The sequence below is a fragment of the Pezoporus flaviventris genome, unplaced genomic scaffold (assembly GCF_033815535.1).
Source record: "Pezoporus flaviventris isolate CSIRO_AGI_PZ_B2104156 unplaced genomic scaffold, CSIRO_AGI_Pfla_v1 ptg000055l, whole genome shotgun sequence".
In the NCBI taxonomy this organism is placed as follows: Eukaryota; Metazoa; Chordata; class Aves; order Psittaciformes; family Psittacidae; genus Pezoporus; species Pezoporus flaviventris.
In genome coordinates this window covers 4,275,510-4,297,914 of record NW_026892603.1, presented here as the reverse complement: position 1 = coordinate 4,297,914, position 22,405 = coordinate 4,275,510, and the positions used below count along the sequence as shown (strand labels likewise).

General features: G+C 38.3%; 1 protein-coding gene across 6 annotated transcripts in view; it reads right to left on the bottom strand.

Moving 5' to 3' along the window:
• Positions 1-19,374: 19,374 nt before the first annotated feature.
• Positions 19,375-22,405, bottom strand: part of ETV1 (ETS variant transcription factor 1) — a 63,109-nt gene continuing 60,078 nt past the window's right edge. For 5 of the 6 annotated variants that reach the window (XM_061469244.1, XM_061469247.1, XM_061469246.1 and 2 more), the window contains one exon: positions 19,375-20,172. In XM_061469244.1, the coding sequence (XP_061325228.1) occupies positions 19,951-20,172 (222 nt within the window). In that variant the 3' untranslated portion in view covers positions 19,375-19,950. The remainder of the gene's footprint in view (positions 20,173-22,405) is intronic. The other variant, XM_061469243.1, reaches the window with a different exon arrangement.

Genomic DNA, 22,405 nt, shown 5'->3' with positions numbered 1-22,405 from the left:
TTCCACTGTTTAGTATAAAAACATACTGCATCATCGATAGCATCACACAAACCAAGAAGTTAAACTGACAAGGAACACCAAGCATAAGATCTCATGATTCTGGGTTAAGAATTGAGCCCTTGGGCTCATTCATTTCTTCTTTTCTCATATGGTTGACCTGTAATTGTCATCACTCTACCTTTCTGTCAGAGAAATATATCTGCTGATACCCACGGAGACCTTTGCAAGGTCCTACGACTATGATCCAGCTGTATCTCTAATGGTGCAGAGGGACTAGAAAGACATCGTTAGGGATTTCCTTGATTCTGTACAAGATCACATGAAATGTTCGATGACTGCATAAGAAAAGATTTGACATCTATCTCAGACATGCAATAGTAGCTGTTAAATTCTATGAACTATCAATTAGCTATACAACCATGACAACTCTACCTAGCCCTCATTACCTATTCTGCATTAATTCTAAGAATAAAACTTCATATTTCTATGGGAATATTTTCTCCGTTGGTTTTAAACATTGGTTTTAAAAGCAGAGCTGGAAGTCAAATAGTGATATTTTTAAAACAGTGGAATGCATATTGTATGAAACTGTCACATAGCAGAGAGCTGGGTGAGATAAAGCATGTGCAGTGTTTTCCTGTCTCTAATTAATGATATTTATAAAGTTTCCGTGATCATGCTTCTGTACTTCTTGAGTGACAGAATTATGCAGTTGATCCCTGAAATCTTTATCTGGGTTTTAAGATCCACTATTTTAGTTAGATAAAATGCTATGGATCTGACTGCTTACATCCCAGAATGTCAGCATTGTTCTCACATTGCATCTTCCTTTTAAAAACTTCTTGGGTTATGTCATATACATATATATATATATACACACACAAAACAACAACACAGGCTTTCAAAATTAACTGAAGCAATATGTTCTCCTTCCATTCCCAAAAAAAGCTGTTGAAGGATAGATGAAAACTGCACTATAATGGAATCCCTACCATCATCTTACATCAGAAATCAAGATTTACATGTTTGGAGGAGATAGTGGTTGTTCCTCACATACAAGATGCAAAATACTGAATATACAACCTATAGGATATAAATACTTTTGTATGTATATTAGCTAATCTTGTAATTTATTTTCATCTTCAAACAATTAGTTAATATATTGCTTTTTTATTCTGCTATCCTGCTGAATACTCTGTATTCAAGCTTACAGTCAGAGCCAACTTTTTCCAGCTGGTTAAGAGTTTAAGGAGCACTGCCAACACTTGCTGATTCACAAAGTCATGTTAGTCATTCTCTCTTTGTCTGTCTTCCACATTTTCTCTTCTCTTTTCTGTATTTTTCTGATCAGTATTATACAAAAGAAGCAGTCTTTGTTTGCATATTTGTTCTGGCGAAAAAAATAGTCTTGATGGCTTTGATAATGACCAGATTATGATCTGTCTTGAAATATTCCAATTTGTGTTTCATTAGAAATAAGACACTTTTTTTTTCTGTCTACCCTCTCGTCTTCAATGTTGCCTACAAACAAGCAACTTAATGCAGGTTTATTTGACTTACACTGAACAGAAGCCATCTTTATTTCTGAAGAACCATCCAACATTTTCCATCTTCTCATTTCTTTACTCATTACTTTTCCCAACACTAAAGCAATTGAGCTTTCCTTGTGTGAATATGCAGAGAAAGCAACAAATAATGTTACAAACTAGAAAAGTTAGAAGCTACAACCGTAGGTTCCACAGTAAAACTCAGTATTTGCAAAGTGCATTACATCACTGCTATTTTTAGTGCAGCAGCAGTTAAAAACGGATACCAGATCCCACTTCAAAAAATACTGCATGAATATACAGTAAAAGCTTTTACTTAAGAAATCTTATTAACTCAGATGAGCATACTATGGACGTCAGAAGAAGTAGTTCTATTATTTACCTCCATGTTGATTTGGGCTTAATCTGTAATTTACATTATAATGGCTGCAACTTACACATACAACACTCCAGAAGATTCAAAAAGCTTTTGTGAGCACTGCTAAGACAAAACAAAAAACAAAGCAGCAGAGAATATTTTTCCTGTCTGACTTTGGCCATGTGCATTGTCAATGATGCTTCTAAAAGCCAAATCGTAGGAAACAGGGTAGAAGAATAGATAGAAGAATTGCATTACCTGTTGGCTCAGTGGCAAAACCGGTTTCTGTTCCAGACTTATAATGGGATACATGGAGTAAGAAGGTGAGAATTACAACTACAGGAGGAATAGAAATAGGAGAGAATATGATTTCTGGACTGGCACATAGCTGGGGTACAGAGCTCAGCACTTCACGGCATGCACCATGAGTACATTCATGATTGAATGGTGGCACTTGCAGCAGTAGTTACTACTGATTCGGGGTGGGGGGGGGGGCACCACAAACGCTCCACTTACTCTTTGGGGTGTCTGTGACAACCAGTACCTCAGTTCTGCTAAAGCAGATATTTCACTGCAGCCTGATGATAGGCCGGACATGGACTCATCTTATGGGAAAGCCCAACAGAACTAAACAGGAATTTTATGACACATGCTTTGAAAATTACTATAGTTATCCTATTATTGAAAACATTGGGGGTTTGAAATCTATAAATAATGTTTCTCATTCCATTACATTCAAACTTTTTTTTTATTACATTGAAGTTAATGGAAACCTAATGTCAATCCTGCTAAATTCTACAGGACTTTTCTGTATGGAGAACTACAGTTGTTATTGATAGTAGTACCCCTGATCTATGGTAAACTTTTAGGAACATTATAGTCATTTGACCATGCCTACATATATAAGGCATGAAAACTCTCATCAAAGCTTTTTCTGCCTAAATTTGAAAAAGTTAGCTAGCTAGTAATTTCTTCTCTGTAAATTTTTACCTCAGTAAATGATAGAGGCATGAAATTTCTCAGTAAAGAAACAAAAGAAAAAGCTCTAGGAATGATTTGCTATCCAATTACTCAAATGATTGCAATTAACAGCTTTCACATTTTCACGAGTTTAAGAAAGAATTTGACCTTCTTAACAAAGAATCAGAAACTGAGTACTCTTCCTCTTAATCTCTCTCTAAAACTGAGATGATTTAATTTCTGGATGGCACTGATTGCTTTGCTATTGCATGAGTGCAGAATTTGACCTTATAACTTATAAAAATTGGTTTTCAGTGTAACCGCATTGGAGATGTTTTTATACAGTATTAATTGATGCTTATTGAAGGCTGAAGGGCTGATCATTTAAAGCTGTGGTATCAGACATGTCTTGCTTGTGGGTCTTTGTGACATGACAGCAAGTACAAAGACTATTAAAATCTCTTTGTGAAAACACACAAAAATCAATCCTCTTCCACAAGGAGGTGCCCTCCAGCACAATCAATACAAACTGGTACAACAATATCTTATGAGGCTTGTCAGCGGCTTTAAACCTTTTTGCTCAGTAAAGCTCACAAAGTGCTGCTGCCTTTCATCTCTGCTGGATTCTGCCAAATGAAGATATATTTTTTAAATGTGTTCTTGGGGCAAATGTTGCCATCAGTTACCCCCCTGCAGATGGCTTTAAATTCAGCAGGGTTGTAGAGGACTGAATCCAACTTGGATTTCATCCAGTAGAGAGTTAAAGAAGATGAGTTTGTTTATTGCTTTGAGAATTTTCTTTCCTCTACTGTAGTTCTTGATGGAAACTTTTGTTCTACTTTTTGATCCTTGTATGCTAGAGAGCCCAGAACACCAAAGGAATCTGAGTAACTATAATAAAGAGGTTCTTTTACCTTTTTTTCTGTCATTAATCAATGTTATTATCTATAATTACAAACCAACCATTAGGAACTAACTTCTTCAAGAGCTGTATGCTTTGATCAAGTGCGTATCTATCAACTACTTTTTGTTTTGTTTTGTTGCGGTTGTTTTGCGCCTGTCACCACACTTTTAACATATGACTGTGGAAATCTTCTGCAGTGACTCTCTAGCAATGATATTTTCCCAGAAAACTATGACCCCCCGATACATGGAACTATTTTGTTCCTACTGCCAGTTAAACTAATCCAGTTCAACCAATTTTATCTCCTGCTATGTATTCTTTGAAAATAAGCACCACGAAGACCAGAATGATAAAGAACTTTAGGTTAACATAATGTTGCTCAGAGTTAAACAGGAGGGATACTCCACTAGATCAGGTCAATATACCTACACACACGTTTAATACAAAAAGACCCTTGGAAGGCTCGTTTAGTGAAAAATTAAATAGTATTCTCTGTCCTTGTGCTGTATTTCTTTATGCAATGAGACATCAATCACCATGACTGAAACCAAATCCCATAAAATCTTGTCCAAACAAGCCCAGTCAAATCAAAATCCCTTTTATGGAAATCAAACTTCTGTGAGAAGAAAACTCAACCAAATAGGCAGCTGCGCAACACTGTGAATTAATACATTAGCCTTTCAGCCTTAGGAGAACAGAGTCTAAGTTCTGTCGTTAGGTGCAAAAGCAAAACAAATTTGGAGGTCTCATGTGAGCTATGCTCATGGTTCTGATAGCTCATGATCAAAGAAAGGTCATTGTGATTTGGATGCACTACACAAGAGATCTTTAGCTCCTGTTTTTTATTAACTACTAAATTAATTTATTAAGAGTGAAAACCAAATTTTTTTACGAATATCCTTTACAAATAAAATCAATGCAAATGTGACAGATCCTGGTTTGCAAGGCAGGGAATGGTAGTAAAAATGTTACTTATTCAGTATTGCTCCATCATTCCTTTCACTCTACAAGATACCTTAGAGATAAGTGGAATCATATGAGGACAGAACAATTTCCTAGCAAACACAGAGTATGTCTGATTCACAAGCATTCTGCTTGATCTTTTCTCTCAGCGATTACACATCCTTCAAAATCATTGATTGATTCTATCCTTTTCAGTTGAGTGGAACTGCCAGTTTAGGTCCTGTTTTGCATGAGATGCCCCTCCTGACAGCACTCCTGCAGAAATCAGGGATCGGCCCATATGTCCAATGCCACGACATTTTGCAGGAATTTCAAATAGGAGTAGAACCAAAACATAAGAGCCGAGTACTTGGCACCCAAAACTCCTTGCATCACAGAGTGGCATAAAACTGCTGCTCAGCCAAAACACAGCACTGAGCTTTCCACAGGACCCATATTTCTCCCATCCCACCAACTCCTGCCAGCTATCTTGACCTCCAGTCTAGGAAAAAAACTGCAGTCTGGAAATCCACTTCTGCAGGGCTGCTATATTCCCCAGCAGACAACCAAGGTGGGGCTGGTATTCAGTGCAGGAGCTTTGCCTGAATGCACTGCTCCTTATGAGGGTCACATAGTCCCCATCAGAAGAATTCCTTAGAGACTGTGAAGAAGTAGGAAAATGCATCCAGTGCACAGCCTCTGGATAAACTATATGCAGCTGGATCAGCTTCAGATCAAATGAATCCTTGTTTGACCGTTCCTCACCCATGTCTCAGTAGGTACCTACAAAGCAGGAAATACACTTTCTTATAATATTGTGAGGGGGAAAATGGTACGCTGTGGAGTTAGGAAACTCATAACTGCTTAGGAATATGGAGCCCTCAGGTTATTAATTGCTTACTTTTTCATGAGGCTGTATCTCCAAAGTGCACAAGTGATCTTGGCTCAACTGAGGTTGGGTGACTTTTAGTGAGGTAATGTCTTCTAAAATAACTTTGCACATGGCTGAAGGCTAATCATGAGCTGAAAAACATGGTAGGAAAAGAATCGTTTTTCCCACCATCTCTGACGCAAACATATTTTTATACTAAAGTCCTGCAATCTTTATAATATGCTAGTCACAAAATAGGAACTTTTATTTCCTTAGGGAGCTGCTCACTGGTCATGTTTTAGGGGTAAGCAGGACATGTTTCAATTACATGCTTCAATGAAGAAACACGGTTATGACTTTAGAAATAGGTTTCAAAAGAAGTGAGTTTTGTGAGGTTTAATAAAACTATTTACATATATGAACTATACACTTCAATTTCTCTCAAACGGAATTGCAGGGGGCCTGATATCCCCAAAATTCTGAGGCCTCAAATACATTGTTAGTTTTAGAGCTTTTAGGGGGTTTTTGTTTTAAGAGAAACCTATGATCCAAAGGCATTAGGCGGTACCAAAAATTTGACAGATGAACATCATAGGCTGATATAACCAGCCAATGGCATTAATTCTTAGCTACCATAGAATATTTCCATCTGTAGATGTCAAAGCATTTTAAAAAAGGAGGTGAATCCTGCCTGCTTGCCACAAGAAGTAACAGAAGAATAAGGAGCTTTGTAAAAGAGCACCAGCAGTGCTGCAAACACAACCCAGGCTGCCCGAGCCACAAGCTGATGATGAACAACCTTCCTTGTATATACCAATACTGGTCTTTATGCTCAAATATTTTATACACTAAGACTAAATAGTACTCTATCGGATATATTAACTTATCTGAGTAAATTGGTATGTCTGTCTTAGTTTCCTGAAAATGGGATTTTCACAATGAAAGAGTGTAAAATAGAAGAACCCAAGACAAGTGAAGTACATGGGATAAAAAGAAAGCATGATTTTTCTCATCTAAAGAGAAGAAACAGCAGATTACAGTGTTCTGGTGGCGACAGAGATAAAGAATAAAAATAAGTAACAGCCTATTACAGGCCAAAAAAAACACCAGAGAGGAAAAATCCTCTTGAATTTGCATGGAGAAGACAGCAAACAACTGTATGCGATAGCCCAGTTCTTTACTTTTTGTCTTCATTTGCGCTTGTGCTGATTGGTTTGACCTTACTTGATTCACACCCTTTATACAAGAATAAATGTATAAAGAAGGGGCAGAGGCAGAATGAATCAGTGTCCTCATAGCAAGTAAACATAAAAAAAAACAATAAGGCCTACAAGATTAGCTTCATCCAAATGATAATGAGGTACAGTAGGGGCCAGTCCTGGGCCCAGTCTTGTTGAATTAAACAGACTTCAGGGTTCTTGTTTTATCAAAATTATACAGAAAAATTCATAGTACCACTGTGAAACGCTGAAGACCTTACCAAGCCATTAAGCAGAGTTCTGCTGCCAGCAAATGTTGACAAAACCTGATTCTTCTGATTGTGTTTGGCCCTTGATCTCTATCCCTCCATAGCTCAGGCTTCCACCTGTGCAGAGAATGTTCACGCATTCAGAAAAGCATAGGTCACTTACCGGTATAAAAAAGGCAGAGAGACATCAAGTTCATAGACCTTAAGGTGGACTCAGACAGCATTTGAACTGTGTACATTTAAACACTACTACTAAATATTATTTTTTCTAACTTCTTCTGAGAGAGACGATTATATTTGCAATCCGAATGTCTCTACCACCTGTTGTAATTATTATACTTAACCTTAAAATCACTAATTATCATTCTTTTTCTTGAAGTCTTGTGAAGACATTCTGGTTTACAGTTTTCTAGGGAAGATGAAAATTTTTCTATTGTTAGGCAGAAACTGGTAGCAAATTAATGGGTTGTCTTATGGCAGCTGTCTTATGACAGTTATGGCTGTTGTCTTATGACAGTTAAATGTTTTTCCTCTCAAAACCGATTCTTAGCCCTGTTCTAATTTCCACATCTGTTTTGAAACTGGATAAAACAGAAATTGAAAATTTTCTATTTTTTTCTTTGAATATTTTATATGTCGGTACAGTTCTTCCTCTAGTCTGTTCCTAGAGATCTGACTGTTGTCAGTATATTTTAAGTTTTCATTGATCCACTTCTGTATCTTTTCTTCCTGTCTCACCAAAAACTGGCCTCTGTGTCCCCTTTCCAGGACTATGAGACTGGTTGCTTTCATACAGTTTTATTAGTAGATTTAATGCACTGGGAAGAATTTACTCCAGCTTGTCTAGTTCTGACAGACCGGAACAAATGTCTTATGGAGATCACACTGAGTTGCATCTTACAGCTTCAGGATGGCAGGATCATTAATGACATTTCTTAACAGAAGCACTTGTATATTAATAATGTATACATTAATTACATGGCTATTATATAAAGTGCCTATAGAGTCTATGTACATGAATAGTATCCATGTAGTAAATCAGAAATCTATATGTCAACTGTAATTATCCACGCATTTTTAACTTTCTTTTTCCTGCTCCATTGGGCAACCTCACATTCCAGCACCCTGGAAAACTTAATCCTTTCCCTTTCCTTTTGTTTCCTTTCCCTTTGTTTTCTTTCCTGATAAAGTTTCTCTCCTTTTCCCACAAAATCTGAAGTCTCTTTCCAAAATCACAACAGACAGAAGATCAAAATAGAACAATTTGGTTAAAGCCCATCCTTATAGACAGATTTTCTACATCTAGAAAACCATTCAGAATGTGGCAACTAACATCTTAGTAAGCTTTTACACCTTGAGATTTTCAGATAGGGAGGGACAGTACAATCCTAAGTGCTCAAAGCCTATATTCTTAAGGCATTTTCAGAGCCTCCTGTAGCCTTAGCATGATAAATTTATAACATCAGGCGGTTATTTCTCAGCCTTTCCAAAGAACATAGATGAGGACAGTACAACATAAAAAAATCTCAGAAGCCCCACTTTTTGCAGGTGGAAGGTTTCTTTCTTCCTGTTGCCTTTATTTCCATTTCTACAGCCACATCAAAACAGCAAAAGGTTTGGACAGATCCACTGCCAATGAACCCTACACTTCCTTGGACAACTTGGGCCCAAAGGAACCCATTACAGGATGGATCCAAGATAGTTTTTCTCATTTCAGCAAAATACAGCAAGAAAACAGCTTATGACAGATTCCACCACTTTAACTCAGCTTCTAGTAGAAGCTTAGACAAGACAAGAAGCATCATCTTCTCTCTTATAAATGTCCCAAATTTTTGATAAGTTTTCTTGCAAGAAACACTTTTAATATTAGAGTATGAGTATATAAACATTAGCAAACACATCTACGTTACTTCTCTAAGACACTTTACCTTGATCTCATTGTCAAATCCTTCATCAGGACTTGAGACTTTCCACCACAGTCATTAAATTCATAATTTCATTGGCATACAAATGATGAAACCACTATTAAAAAATTCCTAAACATTCAAAGAACAGGTTTCTTTTTTCTCTTTTCTTTTTCTTTTTCCTTTTTTCTTTTTCTTTTTCCTCAGCATAAGAGGCTCAGAAAAAATAAAAGGTTCTTGGGAATGCTGCTATAAAAGACTTTTCTATTTTTGGGGGAGGAGCTGTAAAATTTACTTCTGCCTTCACAAATAAACAGCACAGAAATAACAAGCTGCTTGGGCATGGTAATACATCTCTTTCACATCCATGTCAATAAAAACGTGCTTCAAGATGTATTCTGTAATTATGGCATAGCAACAACTACATTCAGTAGAGTGGGTTACAGGTTCAGCTTTAAATCTATATTTCATCTTTCAATAAAGACACTAAAGAAAAATATTAGAAAGCTTGATAGGTATTGAATTTTTAAGGGGAACCTTTGCTTTTCTTTATGCAAAAAAGGAAGCTACCCATTACCGAAAAAACATCAAACACCTGAGACATTAGACTGGCTTGCTTTTCTTGGTGTCCTTTTCGCTAGGTATCTAAGCCCGTCTGGATTTGGAGGGGGTTTATCAATAATGTTGCTGTCTATGTACCAATCCTAATAGTTCTGTCTTATCAGTATAGAGAAGTGCTTATTAATGTGATGACATTTTCTTTAACACATCTCATTGAACATTCGAGATAGATCTTAGCAAATTTGAAACCACTCCATGTAGCACAAAAATTCCTCAGCTTGAGTTATGTCTCCAGATAGAAAGGACATCCTGGGTGCACAGTCCAACAGATACTGAACTCATCTGATGCCCCAGAATTAATTATGTCTAAGCAAGCTATCCCAAGCTAATTTTTACTTCTCATGAGTTACAATTTACAGCTTGCAGTTGCCAATTTGCAGAAAGACTGAGAGCTACAATCTTCTTATGCTTAATGGTCTCAGGATTCTTTCTCTGTTCTTCCCAATTGGATACAGCCACACGTGACACACTGTCCTCCTAATGCATGGAACTGCTGTCTGTCCCATTTAGGACTTGCATGAGAATTCAGCTCACACTTACAATGATATTTTAGACTGATACCATTTTAAGACAATGAGTCAGCAGGTCATGCTTCTCTGGCTAGATCCTCTTCTAGAAATTTTCAAAAATACTGACTTCCCATTGCACGTTATGCACAGGGTCGTCCCCAAACACAAATCAGCCAAATAAACTTGCTTTTTGTCTTCCAAAAATATTACTAAATGAAGACACCACATACACATGATTTCCGGAGCTTTTTTCTATTATTTCGCATGATTTGGGTCTCTTGCTGTCTGTGTGTGTCATAACCATGCCATCAAAACCCAAAGCATCTTGCCATGAGAAATCTCTGTGTGCACCTGCTTTCAGAAAGTCAGATGCACTGGTCTGTTGATACAACTGATATAAATGCATGAAGTCACCTAAGGTTTTAAGCAAGAGCCCAAGTCTGATGAAATTAGGATATGTACTGCCTAATGTTATCTGTTGAGGATGGAACTTAGAGCATTATTGAATACATTATTGATAGAGTTAGAGGCAATATGAGAAGGGAAAGACATTCATTAGAGTGGGGTTTTTTTCTCTCTCCTTATTTTGAGGGAGCAGGACTCTCCTGAGTCCTGCTTCAACCCTATGTGTAACTAAACAGCTTAGCTTATATGCAAAAAATGCCACACAGAAAACGTGATGAGATGTTAGGCATTAAGTGGCAGGGGTATAAAATGAGTATTACTAACTGGTCAAATTTTGCTCTTGGTGGGATTTTTTGTTTCTTCTTTTCTGACAGAATGCAGTCCCGAGCTAAACACAAATGCAGCAATGTTTCTCTTCTCCCTTTAAAAATAACTCCGACCCCAATGTCAGCAGCTTAACAATCACGCGCAAGTTGACAATAGCTCTTTCTAAAGGGTATTTTTGTTACCAAGGAAAACAAATTGTACAGGCAAAGGATTCCAGGTTCAAATGTACAGATTTAGTGTAAAAACTCACAAACTTCTTAAGCCAGTTGTGTTACATTCTTTTTAGTTCAATCACAGGAACCAAACAAAACGCAGGATACAGAACTTTACACTGTGCCACCAGAACTTTGTGCCTTCATTTCAAATCATACTGACTTCCAGGAGATACCCAAATCACCTGTAGCCAAAGGTCTGTCCATCCATCCCAGGATGGGCCAGCATCAGTGCTTAGAGCATATGGGAAGAGGGTGACTCTGACATGTTTTCTGAAGGTCTGACATTCTCTGCATTAGGGACTTCCTGATTTGGAGAGTTCAGCTTCACCGTCCTAGTCAAGAATGATTGTTGGCCATTTATTCCATGGATTTCTCTAAGCAATTTTTCTTAATTTGTTGAAGACTTACGCCACCCAAAATAGCTTACATCAGTAAGCTATTTCACAAATGAATCATTATGCTACGTGATGAACTACTTCCTTAAGGTTCTCTAAATGCCTCAACTGCTTTTTTTTTTCCTATTGCCCTCCAATAAATTCCTCTTATGAGACTCAATGGATTTTTATTCCTTATTTTTCTTCTTCAAACAATTCATGATATTATAGACCTTGATTTTATTCCTTCTCCACTATCTGTCCCAAGCTGAATCCTTTCAAGTTTCTGCTAATACTGCCATTTGTAAGCCTTGTTTATTCTTATGACATCTCTCATTATCTTTCTAGGTCTCACATAACTTTAGATTTGGGGATCAAGTGGTCAAAGGGGCAAGAGAAGGTTACATGGCATGAAGAGCTGCTCTCCTGGCATTTAGCTGGCATAAAGTATTAACAAGTTAAACTGAGGTTCAAAGACTGGTTTTGCCACAGCCAAGCTACACCAGTTACACAAGGCTAGATTATGGTCACAGAAACTATTCAATTTAATAGATTGCAAAGTTTCAGGAACTGACCTTTTCTTATGTGGCATTGCTTCTTCAGCCATTAAGGCTAGAATCACAAAGAAACTTTCTGTACAATGAAGTGGAGCATTAGAATGTTGTTACTGGGCAGAATATTCCCCTAAGTATTAGGGGGAATTAAACATGCAAAAAAAAAAAAAAAAAAATCATGACAGCTTGAATGCTGAGTAGGCACATGCATGCACAGCATAAAGCTATTGGTCCTTTTTCGGGTGTAGGCATCTATTCTGGGCTCCAAGGAAACACTTGACTGCCTCAACTCTTATGAACTCCATCCTGCAGTGTCACACTGAAACTCTAAAACGGTAATACAGAGATGTTCTTCATTTTATTTCTCTGTAGATGCAGATCCAGGTTTTCACCGATTTTGTTTCTCCCACAGTACATTCCCACAGGAAGCACAGAAGCCCTGGTTCAGCAGACCAAAGCTTTTGAAAGATTCTGTGGAGGCCCTTAGATATCATAAATTCTTGCAGCTGGGCTCACAGAGCCTTGTAGTATGGAGCAGAGCAGTGGCTGAAATTACTTTGCAAGACTAGCCTTTGTGGCTAAATCAGCAATGTAGCTGAAATTCGCTAGTCCCTAGGATGTCTTGAAGCTTAGTGCACTGCTTAAGACTTGGAAATGTCCACAAGATCTTATGAACAGCTGGGAAGGCAGCCTGACCCCACAAATCCCAGCCACCTTTGCACAGACCAGGGCTGAATCACTTGCTGCAGGGACTCCAGTCTGTAGCAGGGCTACAGTCTACCAGCGTTGGTCACAAAAGATCAGTGTGAGGATTAGAGGGGTGTATAGAGCTTCAGCAGAGAGCTTTATACAAAAAATGAATGAGTTGTCTACATCAGTAGAATTCAGAAGACATATTTTTGTTTAATTTCATCTTTTATTATTAGTCTCACACTATGGCCCGGGTCTTGATCACTTGTATAGCTTTCTAAATAATGGAACAAGTAAAAAAAGTGTCCTGTGCATATACCACACTAGACAGGCATACACATTACTAAATACAGGCCACAGACTCTATTAGCATAAAGCTACTTAGCTGACTTCAAGGAAACAAAGCTGATTTACACCAACTCACAAGCTGACCCATTATCCTGTAAGGTATTTTCTTTTTTGTTTATATGCATGTGTTTTGTTGTTTGGGTTTCTTTTTTTAATATAGTGGGACAATAAAGTCACTGCATTTATAGCCCAGAACACTCTCTGCATATTCCACTATCTTATTTGCTCTGTTAACAGTCACCAAACACTGTGCAGATGGTTTTACTAAATTATCAAAATCACTCCAAAGTCAGTTCTGATATCCCTGTCCTTCGGGATATACTACCAGGGCCAAACATAGCCCTTGTGTGGCTCTGTTAGCCTAACACATTTGGCCCACTGACCACAAAGAGCACTGCCTCCAATTACCTCCTCTCTCCTGTTCTTATCTCCGTTTACTGACTCTGTGCTTATCTTTGTCCCTTCCTTATCTAAAACACTGCAATCTTCCAAGTCCCCTAATGCAGTTCATGCTACGACTCCTGTTGCCATCTAATATTATTGTCTCTTTCTGCATTTTACTTTTTCTCTTCCTTTTCCTGGAGCACACCCAGAAGCACTGGGATCTTGCAAAAATTACTGCTGTTTACAGAGTTTATTACTTTCCATCATTTCTTATGATTCTCCTGCAGCATGTCTTTCAAACAATTATCTGATTTACCATATCTGTCATATAACCTCCTCCTTCCTGTACTAATCAGTTCTGGATTAGCTATTTGGTAGGGCCAGATTGCCCCAACAGACTTTTTCCCATCTCTGTGCCTCTCCTGGGCATGCTGGGATCACGCTCTCTCTGGCTTTCTATGTGCACACAGAGCTCCTCACCAGGTCTTCCAGGGCAGGTTCATCCCAGCCGGCCAGGCAGCAGCCTTAACTGCGTACTTCAGCAAACGTCTCAAGATCTGCAGAGCTGGCACCTCTGCAAAAACACCTCCTTCCCCCTCTATTTAGGTCGTGTAGCCATATGCCACTCCCCATGCAAAGCTTTTACTGAAAGCCACCGTAGAGAGCCCTTTGCAGTACATCTATAACACTCAGCTCTCTATACCTAAGCTTCTATAAAGTGCCACTGTACTAACAAGAACACTGCTCACTAAAATATTGTGGGTGAGTGAAGAACTGGTTTAAACTGTGAAGAACTGGTTTAAACTATCTCCAGATAGATCAGCTGGGTCCTATTACAGAGGGGAGCAGGAAAGAAAACAGTGAAATCTCTTCTACTCTTTTTAGGGTAACATCAAGGAATTGGCATAGCCTGCACTGTGGATTATGCAGCAAAAATGCTACTTTGAAGCTCCAGTATCTACTCTGTTACCTGGAGGACATAGAGGTACTTCTTTTAAATCAAAACAAGTAACTATTACTCAGAAACTAACAAAGATCAAAACAAAACCAAAAATTACAAAGCTGTAATTACCTCTCTACCACGCAACTAAAAAGCATGGACATGGGTAGAAGAGCTTTTTGCAAGAGCAAAGACACAGACCTATGGCTTCCCAGACCCAAATGTTTGACTGTGACCCTGCCTCAGGGGTACCTTCATGTAGCCTCTATTGTCAGCAGGAAGCTCATTTAAAAAACAAAGAAAGAACTTAAGGGCATGCTGTGTATATTTGAGGTCAGACCAATGAAAGTATGTATTAAGGAGAATCTTGTGGCAGTATTAAAGACCAGATTCATTTCCAGGGTAAATAACACTACAGTTTTGGAGAACATGATGTATGGATACCTTCTAGGAGTTTATTTATCCCTTCTTTTGGTGACGTTTGCTTTGTCATTTTCACTCAAAAATAGTTCTTTGGGAAAATGTCAGTGAGACTCTACACTCTTTCACATCATTACATAAGAAGATGGCACAGATATTTCCTTCCCACAGAAATTATATTGGTATTTCAAGGGGGAAACCAATATTTCAACCTCCTGAAGTAAAAGATAACTTCACCTGCCCACGCAGTTATGAAAGCTGGGCAGCAAGGTACAGCACTTTGCTGATGCATTTATGATTCTCAGAGATATGACAGGCATCCTTTGAGAAATCTTGTAGTTCTAAAATCATAGAATGACAAAATGTTTTGGGTTGAAGAGACCTTAAAGCTCAACTAATTCCAACCCCCTGCCATGTGCATGGACACCTTCCACTAGACCAGGTTGCTCAAAGCCCTGTCCAACCTGGCCTTGAACACTGACAGGGATGAGGCAGCCAAAACCTCTCTGGGCAACCCGTGCCAATCTTCTCGTAGTGAAGATTTTTTTTTTTAATGTCTAAACTAAATCTACCCTCTTTCAGCGTAAAGCCATTCCCTCTTGTCCTATCACATACCCTTGTAAAAAGTCCCTCTCCAGCCTTCTTGTAGGCCATCTTTAGTCATGGAAAAGCTGCTCTAGGGTTTCCTGGAGCCTTCTCTTCTCCAGACTGAACAGCCCCAATTCTCTCAGCCTGTCTTCATAGGAGAGGTGCTCCAGCCCTTTGATCATCTTCATGGCCCTCCTCTGGGAATCCTGCTGCTCTACCAGAGATTACCACTCCTGCAGTGGAAGCAACAGAAGACTGTAGTTCCCTCTTCTCTAAGAGAACAAGGAGGGCAGGGCTCAGTAACTTATTGCAGATGCTCCATTTCTCAGCCTGGAATCTTTGCAAAACAGGGGACTTTAAAGTGGAGTTTCTGAGGCACAGGCACCTGCTACCTCCTTTCCAAGCAGAGTAGCCTCTGATTAAAAAAATACAAAAAAACCACACACAACCAAAAAAAACCAAACCCCAAACAGCCAGTAAGAGAACTGAAGAATTAATCTCCTAGGCTCTTAAAACTAGATCCAAGTGGGGTACTTCAGAGTGATTCTTAGAATGTAAGATATCATATTAATTTAGACTCCCAAAACATCTTTGACAGAGATTATTTGTAGAAATCCTCAGTGCTATTAATGTCAACACTGAGTATGGCAGCTCATGGGTGTTGTTACCTGTATTACATGAACTCAACACCCTTCAGAGGGAAAGTACAGCCATTAACAATTCAAAGATTTCCTCACCTTTTGCACACATTGGTCTCTTTACTGCTATTAAAAACATCCCCCCCCCCCCCGAAAAAACAACAAACCAAACCACAAACAAAAAAAAAAATCCAAAACAAACAAAACCCAACAAAATCCAACCCAATAAAAAAAGAAATGCAAACAAGGCAGAAATATATACTAGATGATGTTGTCTCTGTGAAAATGGATTTAGAGCCCAAACCAGGGAGGGCAATAAAATGCTAAGCGCTAATCCCTGGGGAATAGTCCCAGGTATCAGAGAATCCCAAAGACAAAAAGATTCTGAGCAAAGGACTCTCTGCAGGGAATTACTGAAGAAAACAATCTTTAATGTTGCATCACCCCAGTTTTCCCTAGTTACCACAGCAGGCAGATTTGGTCTGACAAGCATATGAAATTCACACTTTCAGAGAATACAATGCTAAGGTGTAGTTGGCATGTGGGAAGGTTAGACTGGTGTGACCTTTGAGAGAAAAGGCTTATGGCTCTCTTATCACGAAAGTCATATCCCTAAAGCAAAATTTGTGCATTGCCAAAACCCTGTACTCTTAACTCTCCCAAATGGATTCTGAGGGGATCTGCCAAGTCCTTATCTAATTTCACTTCCATTCAGCTACTGGTGCAACTGGACTGTCATAGCAGAGGGAACATGAGCACCTATAGCAGTACCACAGTGCGTAAGTCTTGTATGATGCCTCCTGGATTTGCTTCACAGTGGTAGTAACCTGGGTTACTCGCTGCTCTGACCAGCAGAAAGACACATATGCAAACACACACAAGCCAACTCCATTACAGCTCCTCCTAAAAACAGAAGTGAAGGCTGCATCTTCCCTTCACTTGTAGCACAGCTTGAAAACAAACCAAAAAAAAAAAAATCCAACCAACCAAAAGAAAACCCACCATCCACACCCCAGCCCCAAACACCCCACATTCAAATTCAGTAGGATATTAAAATGCCCTGTGAAAACGTGTAAGTGGTCTTAGTCCAAATCAATCTTTCTTTACATCCTCCTCCCTTTTGTCAGTCAAATACAAACCTTTGGCAATCTAATTCCTGGCTATAATTCATATATATACATGCACATGATTGTACATACTCTCACTTATTTTTGGAGTGGTTACATTTTGCAGGAAGCCATTCTAGACACTGGGAACAAACCATCATCTCTTCTTGCACAAGCAAAACCTTACTGCAGGGGCCTCTCCAGTCCAAATGGTCAGGAATCCAATACACAACAATCTTGCAGAAATCAGCTGCCAGATTTATTATTCTACCTGAAAACCCCAAACAAATAAAACAAAAAAACCCAAACAAACAAAAAAGTGGAATAAAAACAGACTTTAAATAAACCTCTTAGGTACATTTTAAAAAGGGTTAATCAGTTCATTGAAAGACTTTTGTATCTTCTGCTGAGATCATGTAATGTTGGTCTGATTGCTTGCTTTGTTCAGTGAGTCACTACCATATACAGATATATATATATTTCTTCTTAAATATTACACATTTGATGCATTTTTTTCCTCTTTTTTTTCTTTTTTTTCCCTTTTTTTTTTTTTCCTTTTTTATCCAACCCCTGTCCCAAATACCCACATCCTGCCACAGGCAAGAGGCGCTCCATGCTGACATTAAAGAACCAAAACCAATCCAAGGACTTTTCATCAAAGCATGTTTCATTTGAACCTTATTTCAATGGAAACCACATCGTTTTAAACAATCTTACTCAACCTCTTCCCTTTCCTTTTTTGCTAATTTTGCAATTTCAGACTTCTGATTCTGGGTTAATCACTGAAAATTTAAGTGCCACTGAGACTTACGGATGACATATTAAGGCATATATACGCTCAAATAAAATATGTTGTCTTATGGATCTGAGTAAATTAAATACCTGCCCAAATGTTTTTTACGCACCTGTGGTTTCTAGTGACCATTTTTAATTAACTGCATATTAAAATATTCATAGCTTAACTGGTGTCTTAACTGACAGAGGATGGAAAATTAACCCACCACCTAAGACTGTCTTTGAAATCTATCCATTATGATGTAAATTATTCTTGTTGTTTTATGGCTATGCATTCATTTTCCTCCAGCTTCTTGGGAATATCGGAAAATGAATTACTCCATGTAACACCTATTTAAATTTCACAAAGAAAAAAAGAAATCAAGAACTTACCCCTTTCCCTCCCTTCAAACTAGGAAATATCATATTTCAGAAAAGGTGCTCATAAATAGTTAAAACTTTCAGGTGTTTGTCAGGGCTTTTTTTTTTTTTTTCTTTTCATTCTACATATATAAGAGTATGTGTGGCTTGTGAACAAGACTACCCCTTCAAAAAAACAATTTAAAAAAAAAACAAGAAAAAAAACCCCTCAAAATTTAAATTGTCTTCTGAGCATATCTGATCACATTTACGTTTAGTGTCCAAAACAAGTTGATTGGTAACATCAGTGCCAGCACTACAACGTCATACAGCGACTTCATGGTATTGTTTGACAGTTCGTCTAAGCCTCCGTTCCACCGAAAATTACAAAAGGTTCTGCAGAGCTTTCCTTAGCAAGCTGAAGCTTACTAGTCATTTGTGGATGCGCATAAAAGCTGCTTATAGCACAGCTATGGCGTAAGCTATTTTCTAAGCAATAAATGGTTCAAGTCATCTATTTTGCCCTGAAATGCTACCTGTAGTTACAGCATTGCTTATAAATGGTCATAGTAAATTCAGCATCAAAGAGAATATTACAGAAAAAGACAGCAGCAGAAGCATTAGCATTATCTAGTATTTATATATGTTATCAACATAACACAGCAGTAAAAGGTTTAAATGCATATTAATGGGTACCATGTCTAAAAATTACTAAAGTACCTATTTAGTGTATTGGATATTTTTCTCAAGGAGTGCTTGCTGTGTCTAAACAGCATAATTAGATATGTGACTTAGTACAGTTAATTCCTATTGATTAAATAACTTATTTATGTACCAAAGGAAATGGAAGGATAGAAAATGTTTTCTCCCTCCCAATCATGATCCTGTATTTAATGCTGACATGATCATCAGAAAGCCTACCACATGTAATTATTACCCTCAAATGGATCTTGAAAGGTCTAAGCCATAGCATAGTCCATATGTATAGCAACATGGCACCAGATACAGCATGCGGCTTCAAGTCTGAAGTCAGAGACTTTGCTGCTTGGTCACTGTACTTACGGCCACTTGGTCATTAAATAAAGAGTTGTTTGGGGTCATACAACTTTTCCAGGAGTCCATTAAAAAAAAAAAAAAAGGGGGAAAAAGAAAAAAGGAAAAAATAACAAGAAGAAAGTGGGAAAAAAAAAAAACAAACTCTTGAGATATATGTTGTTTTCAGAGGCAAGGTGCAAGGTCTGCCACTGCAAGCTTCTAAATTAAATGCTGTGGTATATGCTTTGCTTCTCTTTTAGAAGTGCAGAAAGACAATTAAGAATGGCAAGAAACAAATGCCCTAGGCATGCTGTGCTGATATCATCAAGTGGTTATTTTGCACAATGAGAATTAACTGTACTACGGATACCCAGAGAGAAAATGTACAATATCTTATGCTGATATGAAACAAAACAGACATGATATAGCTTTTTGTACTTAAAATTTGTATGTTCCCTTCCCAAACTTAAGTAAAAAGCAAACCCACCCTTTTCCTCCTGTTACATAGCATAACATTTAGGTTCCAACCCTCCCCTTTCAAATAAAGTGCGCTGTCCATGGCAGACCATAGGAGTAATGCAACAGGAAAAGCCCCTTTTAGTGTACTATTTAAAAAACAAACTGAAGTCGATTTAGCTTTCCTCTGGGTCTTGTGAAAGAGGAGAAGCCTAAAGGAGGGGGGAAACATCCCCTTCACTGTCACTGTTGTTAATAGACATAGCCTTCGTTATAGGGGTGGGTGTTGCAGCAGCCACCGTCCTGCATGTAGACCATGCTCTCATCAAAGTGGGAGAGAGGCACAGTGTCCTCCTCATTGATGTGGCGCTCCATGTCAGTCTTCAGTAAGGGGCGCTGGTTGTCTGGAAAAGCCATGGAGAAAAGCGCTTCAGGGTCGCAAACAAACTTGTAGACGTATCTTTCTCCAGCCACCTGAGGACAAAAGAAGAGAGAAAAGGTTCAGCGTAAGACATTGTGGTTTTACAGCTCCAAGTTCAACAGTATTGTGAAGAACCCACCTTCATTATGCAATTAATAAGGCAACAGCAGAACTGGTAAGGCAATGACCTAGTAAGACAACAGGGATCTGCAGAAGCAGACTGTGCAGAGTGCTCTTGATTTTGCCATATGTGATATCCTGTTGGAAGATGGACTAGGTATTCTACTTCTAAACACTTGTTTGCAATCATTTCCTATACTTAACCACAAATGGAACTGTTCTTACTGGAAAATGTAAACAAATTGTTACTATAGTGGCAAAATAAAATGACTAAGTCCAACACGCTGTGTGCAAGTGGAAAAAAGAATCACATTGCATGATAGAGATCTGAATTTCACTTTACATAGATTGATTCATACTTACGTATAAAAGCACTTAAGTTATAGTGCATGCTGATTGTACAGGGACAGTGTAAGCAAATACGTAGGCTAATATGTACTTAGCAATCGCTCATGCAAAGCTGGGACATTTGGATTTGCTTACAGAGGCACAATTTGCCCAAGGATCCTATAGTTTCCCCTTATTCAGAAACAGCACCAAATGTCTGTGCTGCATCTTCCTCAAAGCTAAACCATGATAAAAACAATACAGGTCTTATCAAAAAACCAAACCAAACCAAACCAAAAAATCCAAACAAAAACTAAACCTGCATGCCCATGGTTTATCAAGATTATTTTAAAATAAAGGTTATATTGTCTGCTTCTTGCAATTCTAGCTAGCACAGCATTGGAAGTGAGTGAATGAAGGTGGCAGAAGTGCTGCAAACTTAAATCTAGTCTTATTGGTGGAAAACAGTCTGAATCACCTCCTCAAATTTTCAGCTAATTTAGTCTACAAATAATTTAAAGTTTTAGTAGAGGCTTTATCTGCAGTAGAATTTTTTTTAACAAAGGCATGTCAGCAAGCTTGACAAACTGATGGCTGCATCAGAAACTGGGCATTTGCATTACCTGTTGTCACTTCTAAACTTAAAAGAGGAAATATGCGCATATAAACCTTGCAGTAAAGAAACCCACTGTGAATCTACAACCATCATTACTTTCTAACATATACTAATTGGCCAGATAGGGTGACCCCATGGCAAACCTCAAGCATTGCTATGTTAGAAAAATAAGCATCCAAAATGCCTTTTAAAATGTGTGGTTAATATATTCATGTAGATAGTAAAGTAGTTTAAGAAGTAGTAAGCTAGGTGTCAGAAGAATTTGTAAACTTTCCATATGGAATGAATGCGTGGGTTGGGAAGCATTGTCAGCCTTATGGTATTCCCATCCCCACATTTTTCAACCTGTTTCACTCTGCTACTTATTCTTGCCTCTATGCTACCTTTGAACTGTGCCCACGCAACTGTCTACGCAGCTGAGCTGTAACGTGCTACGAGGAACCCCTCTGCCTGAACACTGCCCAGCAAAATCAAGCATTTCTGCTTCTCCTGACCAGACCCAGTCTCCAGTCAACTTTACAGAGACTCAATGCAGTTATGTGACGCGTAAAAATGGATCGGCGCTGTGCAACTGAAGTACCATAAATCAATACCAGGCCAGACTGTTCAAGTTGACTCCTGGATAGTGAAAAAGGAGAGCACTACAACGACTCCATAATCAAAGCAAAAAAAAAATTGTAATAGGCAATTCTAAATGAAGACTTCACAAAACCTACAGGAAAAGTTACCCAGTAACTTGAGCAGAGACCACTGTTTCCATTCAGGGAAATGGCAAGTTCAAACATGTTACTCATCACAGGTCACAAAAGTAATATGAAAAGATATGCATCAAGCACAAGGTGTTCATTATGATCTTTGATCACACCTGCCAGTTTTGCAGATGCATCAGAGAGTTCTCCCCTATTGATTTCTCAATCTACATAGTACTACACAGCAAATTTAAAAACATACATGTAAATCAGAAAACCACAGCAGAAGGACGAGTTGAATACTGTCAGCAAGACCAGGCTGTTATATATAAATTATTGTTAACTATTTCTCATAGTTCAGCCTATTATAAAATATTAAATTCCACTTAAAAATGGTATTATTACAACAAAATTGGTAAAATATTAAAGTATTTGGTATGTTAATAGGTATCATTTTTCTCCCCTATCTTGCACTTACCAAAGTACCCAAGTGCTGGGCAGCTGACTGAGATCTGCAAAAGGTTATTCATACCA